Source organism: Pongo abelii, chromosome 16 (genome assembly GCF_028885655.2).
Source record: "Pongo abelii isolate AG06213 chromosome 16, NHGRI_mPonAbe1-v2.0_pri, whole genome shotgun sequence".
In the NCBI taxonomy this organism is placed as follows: Eukaryota; Metazoa; Chordata; class Mammalia; order Primates; family Hominidae; genus Pongo; species Pongo abelii.
In genome coordinates this window covers 43,944,134-43,961,113 of record NC_072001.2, presented here as the reverse complement: position 1 = coordinate 43,961,113, position 16,980 = coordinate 43,944,134, and the positions used below count along the sequence as shown (strand labels likewise).

Below are 16,980 nucleotides of genomic sequence, written 5' to 3'. Positions count from 1 at the left end.
AAACCCTGTCTCTACAAAAATACAAAAATTAGCCGGGCATGATGGCGGATACCTGCAATCCAGCTACATGGGAGGCTGAGGCGGGTGACTCGCTTGAACCCAGGAGGTGGAGGTTGCAGTGAGCCGAGATTGCATCATTGCACTCCAGCCTGGGTGATAAAGCGAGACTCCATCTCAAAAGAAAATTCATATTTAATTCTTTGTGGATCAAATGGGTCAAATGCTGTGGGTCTAATGGGTCAAAGCTTTTTTCCTGTGATAAAAACAGCAAATATTAGAAGGGCCATTTTTGTTGTTTTTCGCTACGTATTAGAATTTGTTTCCATTGTGAGCATTTTTAACCTTATCAATACTTTTGATCTTGTTGAATAATATCTCTGATTTTAAGAGCATTCTGAAGTGTTTATTACACAGACATGAGCTTGCTCACTATTAGAAAAGTACTTATGTGATTTTACACTATGAGTTGTTAATTTGCTGACATCCTTTGGAAGGTAATTTTTGGGGAACACTGAGAGTCCCAGATAATTTTTATTATACTTACAACCTTATTAGTGATAAAATGTCCCTAAAACCTAAAAATGAATTCTAATGAAAATAGAGCCTAGTATATTTATCCTGTTGACTATAGCAAGATGGTATAAAAAATTAAAATTCCTTGCTTTCCTACTTGGGAAAAAGTTTCAGTCGACTTTTAGAGAATCATTGAGCCAAAGGAGTTTTGAAGAGTTTGGTGAGAGGTGAATGTGGTATTTGTTTCTGTTGTTTTTGTGAAATCAGTATAATGTATTATTTGGGGGCCTCCCGGCATTTCAGATCAACTTTCTCGCTTACACATGATTTTGAAGCCATTTATGCTGAGGAGAATCAAGAAAGATGTGGAAAATGAATTATCTGACAAGGTAAGTAAAGAAGACCTCATGTGTTTAAGCCTCAACAGGCACCAACTTAAGATTCCAGGGGGAGAAATTTATTGATATATGTTTAGTTGAAGTTTGCTTGAAGGAAGACATTTAAACTTGCATGGATCAAAGAGGACTTAAAATGAGGCAAATAATTGAGGAAAATAACACCTTTTTTTCTTTTTTTGAAATGCTTTTTACTGGAGAATTTGAAATGCTTTTTACTGGAGAATTTGAAACATTACAAAAGTAGAAAGATAGTATAATGAGTCCCCTTGACCCATTGTTCCGTGACAATAATCATTAACTCTACCTCTGTCTTATTCAAAAGCAAATCCTGGATGTTTTATAAATGAATATTTGTTTATAAAGTATTTTCATGTGTATTTCTAAAAGATTCGGTTTTTTTAAACACTGCCTAACCGCATGCCATTATCACACCTATTTAAAAAGACCAGTTCCATGATAGCATCACGCATCTAGTCAGTGTTCAGATATCTCCAGTTGTCTTTGTGTGTCTGTCTCTCTTCTTCAAAGAATTAATTTGTAGCCGGGCACGGTGGCTCACGCCTGTAATCCCAGCACTTTGGGAGGCTGAGGCGGGCGGATCATGAGGTCAGGAAATTGAGACCATCCTGGCTAACAGTGAAACCCCGTCTCTACTAAAAATACAAAAAATTAGCTAGGCATGGCGGCAGGCGCCTGTAGTCCCAGTTACTCGGGAGTCTGAGGCAGGAGATGGCATGAATCTGGGAGGCAGAGCTTGCAGTGAGCCAAAATTGTGCCACTGCACTCCAGCCTGGGCGACAAAGCGAGTGTCTGTCTCAAAAAAAAAAAAAGAAAAAAAGAATTTGTCAGAATAAGGATACAAGCAAGGTCCACACATAGCATTTGGATGGTCTGTCTCTCAGTATCTGGTTTGTTGTTTCTTTTGAGGCAGGTTCTTACTCCTTCACCCACACTGGAGTGCAGTGACACAATCTTGGCTTACTGTTGCCTTGACCACCTGGGCTCCAGTGATCCTCCCCCATCAGCCTCCCAAGTAGCTGGGACTACAGGTGTGTGCCACAACACCTGGCTAATTTTTGCATTTTTTTTTTTTTTTTTGTAGCGACCAGTTTTGCCATGTTGCCCATGCTGGTCTCAAACTCCTGAATTCAAGGGATTCACCTGCCTGGGCCTCTGAAAGTGCTGGGATTACAGGTGTGAGCCACTGTGCCCGACCTCTTAGTATCTTTTAATCCCTCCCTCCTTTTTTTCCCCTTGTAATTTTTTTTTTTTTTTTTTTTTTTTTGTAAGACAAGGGCTCACTCTGTCACCCATGGTGGAGTGCAGTGGTGCAATCACGGCTTACTTCAGCCTTGACCTCCTTGGCTCAAGCAGTCCTCCCACCTCACCCTCCCTAGCAGCTGAGTCTACAGGTGTACACCACCACACCTGGCTAATTTTTCATTTTTTTCTAGAGACAGGATCTTGCTGTGTTGCCCAGACTAGTCTTGAACTCCTGGACTCCAGCAATCCTCCCACCTCAACCTCCCAGAGTGCTAGGACTATAAGCATGAGCCACCGTGCTGGACTTAAAAAATCAGGGATTGTATGTATATCCTCTTCAAAGAGAGGAGTAGAACTGTACCTTTATTTAGTCTTTTTTTCTCAAAATCTTGATGGGCAGTTTTTTGAAATTGGCTGATTTTAGCTAATAAACAGCAATGTCACATAGATACAACTGAGAGAAGGAAAATATTTTATTTAAAAAATGAATCCCTAATGCATTTATATTTAAAGGGTCGTGTAAACAATAGCAGTTCATTGTTTAAAAAATTTTTTTTTCCTGAGACTGGATTTTTTACTCTGTCACCCAGGCTGGAATGCAGTAGCATGATCATGGCTAACTGCAGCCTCATACTCTAGGGTTCATGGGATCCCCCCCACCTCAGCCTCCCTAGTAGATGGTACTATAGGTGCACACCACCATGCCTGGCTAATTTTTTATTTTTTGTTTATTTTTTATTTTTTTGAGACTGAGTCTTGCTCTGTTGACCAGGCTGGAGTGCAGTGGCGCGATCTCAGCTCACTGCAACCTCCGCCTGCCGGATTCAAGCGACTCTCCTGCCTCAGCCTCCCGAGTAGCTGAGACTACAGGCGTGTACCACTATGCCCAGCTAATTTTTGTATTTTTAGTAGAGATGAGGTTTCACCATGTTGGTTGGCCAGGATGGTCTCGATCTCTTGACCTCGTGATCCACCCACCTCGGCCTCCCAAAGTGCTGGGATTATAGGCGTGAGCCACTACGCCTAGCCCTAATTTTTTATTTTTTAATTTTTATAGAGTCAGGGTCTCACTATGTTGCCCAGGCTGGTCTTAGAACTCCTGGGCTCAAGCGATTCTCCTGCCTTGGCCTCCCAAAGTGCTGGGATTGCAGGTGTGAGTCACTGCACCCAGCTAGTTCATAATTGTTGTTTAGTGCTACATAGGGAGGTGATCTGAAGATCTAGTATGGTTCCTAACCACTGTGTATAGTATGTGTTTCTTAAACATCATTTAGTGTTTCCTATCTTACTAGTAGTTTTGCTATGGAAAGTTAGAGAAGGCATTAAAGCAAAGATGACATGTGAGCTAGGTTTCAAATGATGAGTTGGCATTTACTAGGAAAATATGGTGGGAATGGGGGGCTAGGCAACAAGGGCAGCATGAGCAAAGATAGAGTAACATTGAAATATGCAGCCTGTTTTGGCTAACTTTCAGATCATTGTGGCTAAGTGGTATGTGAGGAGGTTATGATGATGAGAAACTCAGACAGTAAGGTAGGTTTGATTATGGGAGAACTGGTTTTTTTTTTTTTGAGATGGAGTCTCATTCTGTCACCCAGGCTGGAGTGCAATGGTGCAATCTTGGCTCCCTGCAACCTCTGCCTCCCGGGTTCAAGTGATTCTCCTGCCTCAGCCTCCTGAGTAGCTGGGATTACAGGCATGCGCTACCACACCCTGCTAATTTTTGTATTTAGTGGAGATGGGGTTTCACTATGTTGGCCAGGCTGGTCTTGCGCTCCTGACCTGTGATCTGCCCGCCTCGGCCTCTCAAAGTGCTGGGATTACAGGCGTGAGCCACTGCGTCCAGCCTGATTACTGGAGGCTTTCTTTGCCGAGATGAGAAGTTTCAACATTTTACTATAGGCAAAAATGCACATTGAAGATTTTTCAGCAGTTGAATTCCTTTATAAGCTATATGTGGAAAGTATATCACAACCAGAAGAAACTGGAGGCAGGAAGACCACAAAATATTATCAGTCTATATTGTATCAGGTGAGGGCCAGCAGTAGGGCAATGGGTATGGTTAGAAAGGGTGGTAGATTTCCAAGCTGAATTGAAGGATTTAGGAAATACTAGAACATGAGGTGTGAGAGAGCATTCAGAGGTGAGTTAAGTTTGTCTTTCCCAACTGAAGGAATGGTAATGCTGTTAACCAATTTAGTAAATTGTGGAAAAGAGAACTGTTTTTCTGACACATCACATATGCAATTGCTGCAGACTGAGTGGGACTCTTAGAGTTAGTAGTTGCAGGTACTGGCCTGGGTTATGTTTGGGAATATATTTTTGTATGTTACTGTGATGACTGTTAGGTGGCACAGTTAGAAATGGAAGAAATTGCCCAGGGAAAGCAAATGGAATGAGTGATGAAGAGAAGAGGGCCAAGGAATATACATTTTTTTCTGAATGATTGTCCACATTCACAGGTTTATAGAGATACTGAGTTCACATATGTTTATTCTCAATCATAATATGGTTCGTGTGTGTTTTCAACTTTAAGCTGATGCTGAATTTTCTTAAAAACTACTTTTCCAAATATAAATGTTCTTATTGATTTTTAGATTGAGATTCTAATGTATTGCCAACTGACCAGCCGACAGAAGCTGTTATATCAGGCACTAAAGAACAAAATTTCCATTGAGGATTTATTGCAGTCTTCTATGGGCTCTACCCAACAAGCACAGAACACCACCAGCAGCCTCATGAATCTGGTCATGCAGTTTAGGAAGGTAAGAGCTTAGGTCAGTTGCCTTGAAGTTTTGTTTTTTGTTTTTTGAGATAGAATTGTCTTGCTCTATTGCCCAGGCTGGAGTGCAATGGCGCGATCTCGGCTCACTACAACCTCTGGCTCCCAGGTTCAGGCAATTCTCCTGCCTCAGCCTCCCAAGGAGCTGAGACTACAGGAGCTTGGCACCACACCTGGCTAATTTTTGTATTTTTAGTGGAGATGAGGCTTCCCCATGTTGGTCAGGCTGGTCTCAAACTCTTGGCCTCAAGGGATCCACCCGCCTCGGCCTCCCAAAGTGCTGGGTGAGCCACTGCACCTGGCCTTGAAGTTGTCTTTATTAACCTTTTTCAAGAAAAAGTCTATCCTTGATGCCAGATAAACAAAGGCTGTTAATGAGATGAAAATGGGAAAGTATCCATTCCCAAAGGTAAACATTTGGGATTTGGGATCCCCTGTCATTACGTATGATGTCTGCATGTGGTAATATTGTCTTACCATTTCCCTTCCTTTTAGGTGTGTAATCACCCAGAGTTATTTGAACGACAAGAAACTTGGTCTCCATTTCATATTTGCCTAAAGCCATACCACATTTCAAAGTTTATCTACCGTCATGGACAGATCAGGGTCTTCAATCATTCACGAGACAGGTAGGGAAGTATTACTATGTGTTCACTATTAGTGTTTTATAGTTTACAGTTTTATGGCTTAGTAGATAAATTTAGTGGAGAGAATATGAGTTCCCCAGCAATGAGACATTGAAGCAAAGGGTGGACAACTGTTGAAGGATCTTATGGAAGGAATTTGAGCACTGTTAAAACTTCAGCTAGGTGGTCTTAAAGGCCCTAGTCACTTCTGGTTCTTCTTTGAATCAGGAATGTGCACCAATTTGTAAATATGTACTTGCAGCAAGTATGCGTATCTATGCCCCATTGCTGAAATTGGTTTGTGGTGGCTTACTTTACATTTGGAATTGCACTTGTGGGTGAACTGATTGTATTGTAAGTTAATCAAATTTACCTTTTTCTCAGAGTCAGCAACAATAAATTTAGTAAAGTTTGAAGTGGTTGTTAAGGTAATACACTAGAGACGACTTCCATTCAGAAAATAGATGTGTGGTCCATTCCACACCTGTGAGTTAGTATGGCCCGGGCTTCTGAATTTTTAAACAAGTTCCCAGAGGTTTTTTCTGCATATCAACATTTGAGAACCATGGATTTAGAAAGCTCTTTTGTAGAGAAACTCATCACCAGTATTTAGTTTAATGAAACTGAAATTGAAACACATTTCTTGGATTTTACTTCATTAGTTATTTGTAGCTCCAGGTTAATATTTAACTTGAGCTGGGGGGGAACAGGCCAGAGCTGTATTGCCTTTTGTTTAATATAGTATATGATATACCTTAGGGCACTAGAATTGTGATTCTCTGAAATAAAATGAGACTACTTTTAATTTGTATTTTCTTCTTACACTTTCACTAAATACTTTGTATTTTTTTTTAATGTATGCTATGATTTTTGCCTGGTAATATGGCAAGAAACTTCTTAAAAGTGAAACAGTTTCAAAACTAAAAGGTTTTACTTGGTATGGAACCTCTAGTCTAGTTAACTTTCCATTATTTATGTTTGGGTTTGGCTTTATTTTATTTACTTACTTTGCAGGTGGTTAAGGGTTCTTTCTCCATTTGCACCAGACTATATCCAACAGTCTCTCTTTCACAGAAAAGGTAGGTGTTTTGATCTTTGGGAAAGTAGGTTTGTCAGAGTTTTACCAGGATGCTCTTTGTTTTGCTGAGAGACTGATTTAGCATGAGTATTAGTTTTGCCTATATGGTAGGCCTTTATTTATAAAATCTTGATAAAATTTAATTAAGGAAATTAGTTATCTTTATAGGCTCTGTGATTTGTAGCTATGAGAGGAAAAAGTAGAAAATAGTATTATTGACTTTCCATCTTTATTTTATACCTGCCTTTCAAGAATTTCTTGCCCTTGAAACTTGACAAAGTCAGTGCTGGACTCTCTCATTAATGAGACTTCCTTCTGTCTTAGCCTGAGGAAAAGAAGCTACTCAACTTTGCTCATTGTCCAAAACATTAAGGCCAAGGTTCAGAACCTTTCACCTCTGTCCTGTCCTTTTCTTTTTCCTAGCATTGGACAAAGAGAAGGCATTTAGGCAAGCATCCAAAAATCCCAAAGGTAACGTAGGAGCCATCTCTAGTCTGGTCCGTATATATATGCTATATCTCATAGGCCTGCCTCTCTTATCTGTAATTGTAGTATAAAGGTGTGGCACCCTAACTTGCACCATAGTGGTTAGATCAGAACCTTTAGAATAGTGTTTTGTTCTTAAGTCAAAACTCAGCAGTTGAGCAGGCTTTAACTGCTTAACCAAGAGCATCGTCTCTTGGTTTGCTGTTGGGTTTCAAATTGTCTTTTATATTTCAGGTATTAATGAAGAAAGCTGTTTCTCTTTCCTTCGCTTTATTGATATATCTCCAGCAGAAATGGCAAAGCTTATGCTTCAGGGACTTTTGGCCAGGTGAGAGGTTTGCTTATTGCTTGATAAGAGGCCACTTAGGAATAAATGGGATAGATATTGAATACTGTGGAATTAAATATTTAATATGATATCATCTTAGAGAACTTGTCGTTAATTTTCTTTTGTTAAGAGTAAAGTGTGTAGGCCGGGCACGGTGGCTCATGCCTGTAATCCCAGCACTTTGGGAGGCCGAGGCGGGTGGATCACCTGAGGTCGTTAGTTCAAGACCAGCCTGACCAACATGGAGAAACCCCATCTCTAAAAAATACAAAAGTAGCCGGACATAGTGGTGCATGCCTGTAATTCCAGCTACTCGGGAGGCTGAGGCAGGAGAATTGCTTGAATCTGGGAAGTGGAGGTTGCAGTGAGCTGAGATCACGCCATTGCACTCCAGCCTGGATCAGTTGAGGCCAGCCTAGATCAATTGAGGCAACAAGTTCAAAACTCCATCTCAAGAAAAAAAAAAGAGTAAAGTTTGTTGGCCAGACCCAGGCGCGGTGGCTCACACTTGTAATCCCAGCACTTTGGGAGGCCAAGGCGGGTGGATCACTTAAGGTCAGGAGTTCAAGACCAGCCTGGCTAACATGGTGAAACCCCATTTCTACCAAAAATACAAAAATTAGCTGGGTGTGGTGGTACACCACTGTAGTCTCAGCTACTCAGGAGGCCGAAGTAGGAGAATTGCTTGAACCCAGGAGGCGGAGGTTGCAGTGACTCAAGATCGCTCCACTGTGCTTCCACCTGGACAACAGAACGAGACTTGGTCTCAAAACAGAACAAAACAAACAAAAAGACTGTAATTTGTTATTCATAAGTGAATTGTACCTTTCTTTTGCTCATTTAGTAATTGTATGATGCTTCATAATATATCTTAAATAGGCCAGGCACAGTGGCTCATGCCTGTAATCCAGCACTTTGGGAGGCCGAGGCAGGTGGGTCACCTGAGGTCAGGAGTTTGAGAGCAGCCTGGCCAACATGGTGAAACCCCGTCTGTAATAAAAACACAAAAATTAGCCGGGCATGGTGCCATGCGCTTGTTTCAGCTACTCAGGAGGCTGAGGTGGGTGAATCGCTTGAACCCAGGAGGTGGAGGTTGCAGTGAGCCTAGATCATGCCATTGTACCCTAGCCCAGGCAACAGAACAAGAATATATATATATGTGTACACACACACACACACACACACACCTTAAATATAAACTAGGCTTTTCTCTCTCTCACACACACACACACACGTACACACACACACACACCTTAAATATAAACTGTTTAGGCTTTTCTCCCATAATTTCTAGTAAGTCTTGTTTTACTTGTTTCTACAGGGCAAATGGAGGCTGGTGATTCATTTAGTTAGTGATTGCAGCATAGCCTGCCTCAAGTGTTCTGGGAAGTTTAATTCTCTGTTCTTTGGTATAATGGTTCTCACTGATTTTATTACTTTTCATTTATGTAATTAGAAATGGTTATCTCCTTAATATCAAGGAATTTTTTTTTTTTTTCCCCAAGATAAAGTCTGGCTCGGTCGCCTAGGTTGGAGTGCAGTGGCTCGATTTTGGCTCACTGCAACCTCCGCTTCCTGGGTTCAAGTTATTCTCCTGCCTCAGCCTCCCAAGTAGCTGGGATTACAGGCGTGCACAACCACGCCTGGCTAATTTTTTGTATTTTTTTTTTTTTTGGAGAGGTGTGGTTTCACCATGTTGGCCAGGCTGTTCCCGAACTCCTTGGCCTCAATTGATCTGCCTGTCTCATTCTCCCAAAGTGCTGGGATTAAAGGTATGAGCCACCGTGCCTGGCCAAGGTGAATTTTTTTTTTTTTTTTTTTTTGAAACAGAGTCTCGCTCTTTCGCCCAGGCTGGAGTACAATGGGGCAATCTTGGCTCACTGCAATCTCCACCTCCTGGGTTCAAGCGATTCTCATGCCTCAGCCTCCCAAGTAGCTGGGATTACAGGTGCCTGCCACCACGCCCTTTTGTAGTTTTAGTAGAGACTGTGTTTTGCCATCTAGGTCAGCCTGGTCTCAAACTCCTGACCTCAGATGTTCCACCTGCCTCGGCCTCCCAAAGTGTTGGAATTACAGGCGTGAGCCACTGCGCCTGGCAAATTTTTTAAAATACTGATAGGAGCTTTGCAGAGGATTTTAGTTTTCATAGTAGCAAACCATGTAATGCGAAATAATTTATCTGAAAGTAGGAAAGTAGGAAAGAACTGTTTCTGAAATGATAAAGATTTACAAAAGAGTTATGTTAATGAGAGACAATCCTTGGATCATTCCTTGCTGCTGTGAATGACCCTCAAACCTCCATGGAGCACTGAATAAGCGTGTCTGCTGTGGTTTGTTTCAGATGGTTAGCTCTTTTCCTGTCTCTGAAAGCCTCCTACAGGCTCCATCAGCTACGCTCCTGGGGAGCGCCAGAAGGGGAGAGCCACCAGAGGTATCTGAGAAACAAGGATTTCCTTCTTGGGGTTAATTTTCCACTCTCCTTTCCAAACCTTTGCAGCTGCCCTTTGTTAAAGGTAAGCAATTATTTGAGCATAAATTACCTACTTAGTACCTTCTTTCTTTTTCCTTGAATCAGTAAAAATAATAGTAAAGTAAATGAGGGCCTGAAAGAACCAAAAAGTTCCCAGAGGACTGGGCGGTGCAGTGTATTGAGTTCTAACTTAATTTACACTTTGTATATATATTTTTGAGTGTATTTATATTTTCAAAATGTTTATTTTTTACAATACTGTGAACTACACAGATCTTAAGTGTACAGCTCTGTGAATTTATATATGTATATACGCTTGTGTAACAACCACCTAGATCAACATATAGAACACTTCCAGCTCCCTCATGCTCCTTTCCATTTAGTAGCTCTAGTTTAGAAAAAGACAAACCAGCAATTAAAGGTAATTGCCATGTTCTACTTCTGTCACCATAGATTATTTTTGCCTGTTTGTGAACTTTATATAAATGGAATTATCTTGTATGTACTCTTTTGTGACTGGGATTTTTCACTCAGTATTATTTATGAGATTTGTCTATGTCATATGTAGCATTCTTTTTTTATGGCTATGAAGTATTACATTGTCTGTCTGAATGGACCACAATTTACTAATCTGTTCTACTGTGGTAGATATTTTGGTTGTTTCCAGTTCTAGGCTATTATGAATAAAACCCCTATGCACATTTGTCTACATGTTGTTTGATGAATGCAAACACTCCTTTCTTTGGTGTTTATATCCAGGAATGGAATTGCTACACTGTCAGGTATAACCCTGTTTAGATTTAGTAGCTTTTGCCAAACGTTTTTCCAAAATAGTTTTATAAATTTACATTTGCACCTGTGGTATGTGAGATTTGCTATTATTCAGCATCCTCCACTACACCTGGGAATGGCAATCTGTTTTGTTTTGTTTTGTTGTGTGACTCCTTATGAATAATCATTCTTTACAGTTTTAATTATTTTTATGACTGTGTAGTGGCATCTCATTGTGATCTTGAATTGTATTTCCATGAAAAGTAATGATGTTGTGTACAGTTTCATACAATTCTTGGCCCTTACAGAATAGTAGGTGACAAAGAAGGTGAAAGAAGGTGACAGGAACTGAAGTTATAGATGTAGGTACAGGTCATATGGAACCTCATAAGAATTGCTGAGGGTTTGGAATTTATTCTGAGTGAAATGAGTAATACTAGAGAGTTTTGAGAAGAGGAGTGACAGTTCTTTGTTATGGTCCTTCAGCTAGACTGAAGTTTAGAAATTAGGTCATTTTCCTTGTATCCTATAGAAAATGTTATGAGGTAGTTTGACAGTTACTGTTGTAGAATGAAGGACATTCTTTGGCTAGCTCATTCAGTATTTGCCCCCTGTACACTGCAAAGCTCACATGATTTCCTTCTCTTCTATTTTCCCAGTTGGTTTCTTAAGCATTGCTCCATGTAATTTTTGGACTTTGGAGAGGGAATCAGTAATGCAAATTAATGTAATTGGATTCCAGCCTGTTTGGAATAATGCTGTCAGTGGTGGCAGGGTGATATCCTGCTGGTGAAATATTCCTAGTACGTCTACTGGGAACGCTGGTATGTCTGAAGAGTTGCTTAACCTTCTGTAAAAGATTAATTCTTTCTCTCAACCCCTAAATTTGGTAATATATGTTACTACTGTAATACATTTTTATCAATTCTGCTTTTTATACAAAAAGCACTGTTCTTCCAAGACATTGTTGTTCCCTGTTATATGGACACCTGCATTTTTCTTAACACTAGAGATATGCATCACTCATTTGCATTCTTCTCTGTTTTCTGAAAATATTGTAGTATGTTCCAGAGCGTCTGCTTAGTGAGGTCCTTATATCAGTTAGAATTGTCTGAGAAATGCAGATGTGGGTAGTATGCTTTATGGGAAACTGGTCATAAAATATGTTTACCCAGTTGAAAGATTCACTTATATTTACTCATCTTAATTTGCTCTTGTAGTGGTTTAGAGTATACACTGACTTAATGAGCTATTGGGCCACAGGGAGCTGAAAGCTTATGTATGTGTGGAGACATTGTTCTGCTTTCAATCTCATCATCCTTATCTCCAACATATGTATGTATATTGAAATACCAACCAAGTAGTGTATTTTGCTAGAGTTTATGGTTCTCATAATTAATGATAAGACTGTCACCTGGGCGTGGTGGCTCACACCTGTAATCCCAGCACTTTTTGAGTCCGAGGCAGGCAGATCCCTTGAGGTCAGGAGTTCAAGACCAGCCTGGCCAACGTAGTGAAACCCCACATCTACTAAAAATACAAAAATTAGCTGGGTGTGGTGGCACACGCCTGTAATCCCAGCTACTCGGGAGGCTGAGGCATGAGAATCGCTTGAACATGGGAGGCTGAGGTTACAGTGAGTGGAGATCGCACCACTGCACTCCAGCCCGGGTGACAGAGTGAGACGACTCCGTCTCAGAAAAAAGACTGTCAGTTTTAAAAGATCTCTGCTTTCAGGGCCAGGAGTGTTGGCTTGGTCCTGTAATCCTAGCACTTCGGAAGGCCAAGGTGAGAGTATCGTTTGAGCCCAGGAGTTCAAGACCACCCTAGGCAATATAGTGAGACCCCATATCTACTAAAAAATTTTAAAAATTAGGTGGGGCGTGGTGGCTCACCCTTGTAATCCCAGCACTTGGGGAGGACGAGGTGGGCGGATCCCTTGAGGTCAGGAATTCAAGACCAGCTTGGCCAATGGTGAAACCCTGTCTCTATTAAAAATACAAAAACAATTAGCTGGGTGTGGTGGCACATGCCTGTAATCTCAGCTACTCAGGAGCCTGAGGCAGGAGACTCTCTTGAACCTGGAGGCTGAAGTTGCAGTGAGCTGAGATCATGCAACTGCACTCTAGCCTGGGTGACAGAGCAAGATTCTGTCTCAAAAAAAAAAAAAAAAATTAAAAATTAAAAATTAGCCAAGCATGGTGGTGGGTGCCTGTAGTTCCAGCTACTCAGCAGTCTGAGGCAGGAGAAGCCCTTGAACCCAGGATGTCAAGGCTGCAGTGAACCCTGAGTGCACCACTGTACTCCAGCCTCAGTGACAGAGGGAGACCCTGTCTCAAAAAAAAAAAAAAAAAAAAGGAAATCTTTCCTTTCAGCCAAGCAAAATGATCGTTAGATATTATCCACTCTTAAAGGTTAGCCTAGGTTCTGAATAAAGAACTAGAAGCCGGCTGGGTGCGGTGGCTCATGCCTGTTAATCCCAGTACTTTGGGAGGCCGAGGCGGGCAGATCACCTGAGGTCAGGAGTTCAAGACCAGCCTGGCCAATGTAGTGAAACCCCATCTCTACTAAAAAAATACAAAAATTAGCTGGGCTTGGTGGTGGGCGCCTGTAATCCCAGCTATTAGGGAGGCTGAGGCAGGAGAATTGCTTGAACCCGGGAGGTGGAGGTTGCAATGAGCCAAGATCGTGCCATTGCACTCCAGCCTGGGGAACAGGAGCAAAACTCCGTCTCAAAAAAAGAAAAAAAAAAAAAAAAGAACTAGAAGCTCCAGATGTAACAATTAACAACAATGTAGAGGCTAGGCATGGTGGCTCATGCCCGTAATTCCAGCACTTTGGGAGGCTGAGGCGGGATGATCGCTTGAGCCCAGGAGTTAGAGACCAGCCTGGCCAACATGACAAAACCCCATCTCTACCAAAAAAATACAAAAATGAGCCAAGCATGATGCCGTGTAACTGTAGTTCCAGCTACTTGGGAGGCTGAGGTGGGAGGATTGGGAGGCTGAGGTGGAAGGATCGCCTGAGCCCAGGAGGTTGAGGCTACAATAAACGGTGATCCCAGCACTGCACTGTGAGCCTCGGAGGGTGACAGAGTTGAGACCTTCTACGTCTTTGCAAGAATGTGGCGTTGTCTCTTCATTTAAACTTTGTTGGGTAGTGGTGTCTTATTATGTCTTTAGTTAAATTTCTCTTGTGAAAATGATATTGAATACCTTTTCTGGTGTTTATTGGCCATTTGGATAATTGCCTTTATGAAATGTTTGTTCAAAACTCTTGTTTATTTTTCTATTGGGCTGACTGTATTTTTCTTATGATTTGTAGTTCTTTGTATATTACAAATAACTTCTACTCTGTAACTTTCTCATTTTCAGTGGTACCCTCCCCTGCCCACCTTTTTTTTTGAAACAGGATCTGGATTGTTCTGTTGCCTAGGCTGGAATGCACTGATGCAGTCGTAGCTCAGGATTAGGGTTAGGTTAGGGTTAGGTTTGCTGTGTTGTTCAGGCTGGCCTTGAACTCTGGCCTCAAACAATCCTCCGGCCTCAGCCTCCCAAAGTGCTGGGACTTAGGCATGACCCACTGCACCCAGCCTCAGTGTTGTCTTCTGATGAATAGTTAATAATTTTTGTGTCCTGTTGAAGAATTCTTTGCCTCCAACAAATTCACGAAGATAATTCTATTTCTCTCCATATCCCATTTATTGAAAAGACCATTCTTACTGGACTGTAGCATCACTTGTCAAGCAGGTGTCTATATATGTGTTGGTCAGTTTCTGAACTCTGTTCTCCTCCATGAACCTATTTGACTATCCTTGAATCAGTGCTACTCTATCTTAATAAGTACAGCTTCACAGAAAGCCTTGATAACTGGTGCACAGATCCTCTGACTTTGCATTTCTTCTGTATTGTTTTGGCTGTTCTTAGCCCTTCGTGTATTCATGTAAATTTTAGAATTGGCATATGAATCTTATTTTATCATATTTTCTTTCATTTTTTTTGGTAGCAGCAGGGTCTCACTATGTTGTGTCCAGGCTGGTCTTGAACTCCTAGGCTTAAGCAGTTCTCCCACCTTGGTCTCCCAAAGTGCTGGAATTACAGTTGTGAGCCCGTGTGCTCGGCTAAATCTTATTTTAATCTCACCTCTTTTTAGCAGTCTAGGTAGTATAGGTCAGTAGTCCCCAAATGTTTTGATTATGTACCCCTGTAATAACAACATTCGTACTCTATTTCTCCAGTGTCTTTATGCTATTTTGTTTTAAATTATATACATGTACTAACATATTAATATTTACATTGTGAAGTTTACGTGTGCCTACCTTGGAAACCACTGATGTGAACAGTTTGAGTAGGGAATGGTGGTAGAGGGGAGACTCAATGTTTACTACAGAAGATATTCCTGTGTTTTACATGCTGTACATTGTTTTTCAAACTATTTTAAGTTATTTGACCTCAAAGGTCCATGGAGGGCATGGATTTGTATATCGTAAGTGCTTATCGATTGAATGAATCTCCAGTGTAGACTGTGATCTTTGGGAATTGTCTGGTGCTTCTTTTTTCATTGCTCTAGGCTACCTTCAGAATAGCTTCTTCCCAATGTTAGTCCAGTCCAGCAAGGAGAAACATACGTAATTAATGTTGTTTACAAACATATTACTGCATACCACAGTAGGCAAGGTGTGTTAACAATCATTATCCCTGTGCTGTATTTGGAAGAGTCACTCATGCACATATTGAAAATAAACACTCATGCTTAAAAACATACACACACACTGAATGTGGTTCAAGATAAGACTTTAAATACTACACAATTAACTGCCTGAGTAATGGTAGCTAATTAATGGTAGAGTTCAGAATGGGAGAAGATCACTTAATAGAAATAGTATTGTTAAATTGGATCTAGGCCAGGTGTGGTGTTGGCTCATGCCTTTAATCTCAGTACTTTAGGAGGCTGAGGTGGGAGGATTGCTTGGAGCCAGGAGGCAAGACCAGCCTGGGCAACATAGTGAGACTGTGTCTCTAATTTTGAGAAAGTTGGGATTTTGAGTGGTAGAGATTTGGATAGGAGGAACATAATTCCAAGTTAAGGATTTGAGCCAAAATAAAGGACAGTAATGACAGAAGAGTCTAGAAGGGTAAGTTTGGAAAGTCTTTGAATGCCACCCTATGTGGGTTTAGATAATAAGCTTGTTGTCCCAGCCCTATTTGTCTTACTTTCTTCAACAGATGCTAAAAGTTGTATTCCTTGGGGTCAAGTGTTGGTAGCCACTGTGAAGCCATGAGAAGGAGTATTCTGGTAGCAGGTTCAGTAAGGCTGCTAAATTACCAGAGTCATTATATCAAACCAGTTGGGATCTTTGTTATTTGTATATTATGAAGATTAACCTCAGAGTGTGATATCAGGAAGAATGGAGGCAGCAATCCATGTTAAGGAAGATGTTAAGCAAAAGTTTCAAGTGTCAGGTACTAAAGACCCGATAGCAATGGTTGTAACAGAAAGATTATAGAAAAGGGATCAAGGGACTTTGATCAGTTTGGATATGGACGGGCATTGGAGATGGAAAAATTACTTCAAAAAGCCAGAGTTCAAGAGAGGATCCAGAGGGAATCTTAAGTTCCATATCAAGTTTAAAGCAAAAACTAAAGAGTGAGATTAAGAACTCTTTGATTGTGAGTACAGATGGAAAAGAGAAGGCGGAAGCCCAGTTGTAAGGATTTTTAGGGAGAAAGATCCTGGTTAGAAGGTGTAGAGAATGAGTATTGAAGTGTGACAGTTAAAAAGAAAAAGTAAGGTATCTCAGGAGGGGAGTTTGGTTTAAGTGAAAGTTGACTTTTTTAAGAGAAAAGAGTCTTGCAGATTTCACAATGAAAAGGGAAGAAAATGTCGGGTGCAGTAGCTCATGCCTGTAATCCCAGCCCTTTGGGAGGCCGAGGTAGGCGGATCACCTGAGGTCAGGAGACCAGCCTGGCAAAACATGGCAAAACCCTGTCTCTACTAAAAATAAAAAAAACTAGCCAGGCATGGTGGCCTGTGGCTGTAATCCCAGCTACTAGGGAGGCTGAGGCAGGAAAATCACTTGAAAACGGGAGACGAAGGTTGCAGTGAGCTGAGATCATGCCACTGCACTCCAGCCTGGGCGACAAAGCAAGACTCCATCTCAAAAAGAAAAAAAAAAGAAAAGGGAAGAGGAAGACAGTTAAAAGGGTAATTGAACATGCAAGAGAGGCATTTGGTGGGGGTGCGCAAGTTGGTTAACTATACTTTT

General features: G+C 41.2%; 1 protein-coding gene across 3 annotated transcripts in view; it reads left to right on the top strand.

The window, feature by feature from the left end:
- Window positions 1-16,980, top strand: part of INO80 (INO80 complex ATPase subunit) — a 137,294-nt gene that overhangs the window by 61,490 nt on the left and 58,824 nt on the right. For all 3 annotated transcript variants that reach the window (XM_063716583.1, XM_024232717.3, XM_024232718.3), the window contains exons 19-24: window positions 817-902; window positions 4,772-4,939; window positions 5,452-5,585; window positions 6,597-6,661; window positions 7,381-7,474; window positions 9,816-9,987. In XM_063716583.1, the coding sequence (XP_063572653.1) occupies window positions 817-902; window positions 4,772-4,939; window positions 5,452-5,585; window positions 6,597-6,661; window positions 7,381-7,474; window positions 9,816-9,987 (719 nt within the window). The remainder of the gene's footprint in view (window positions 1-816; window positions 903-4,771; window positions 4,940-5,451; window positions 5,586-6,596; window positions 6,662-7,380; window positions 7,475-9,815; window positions 9,988-16,980) is intronic.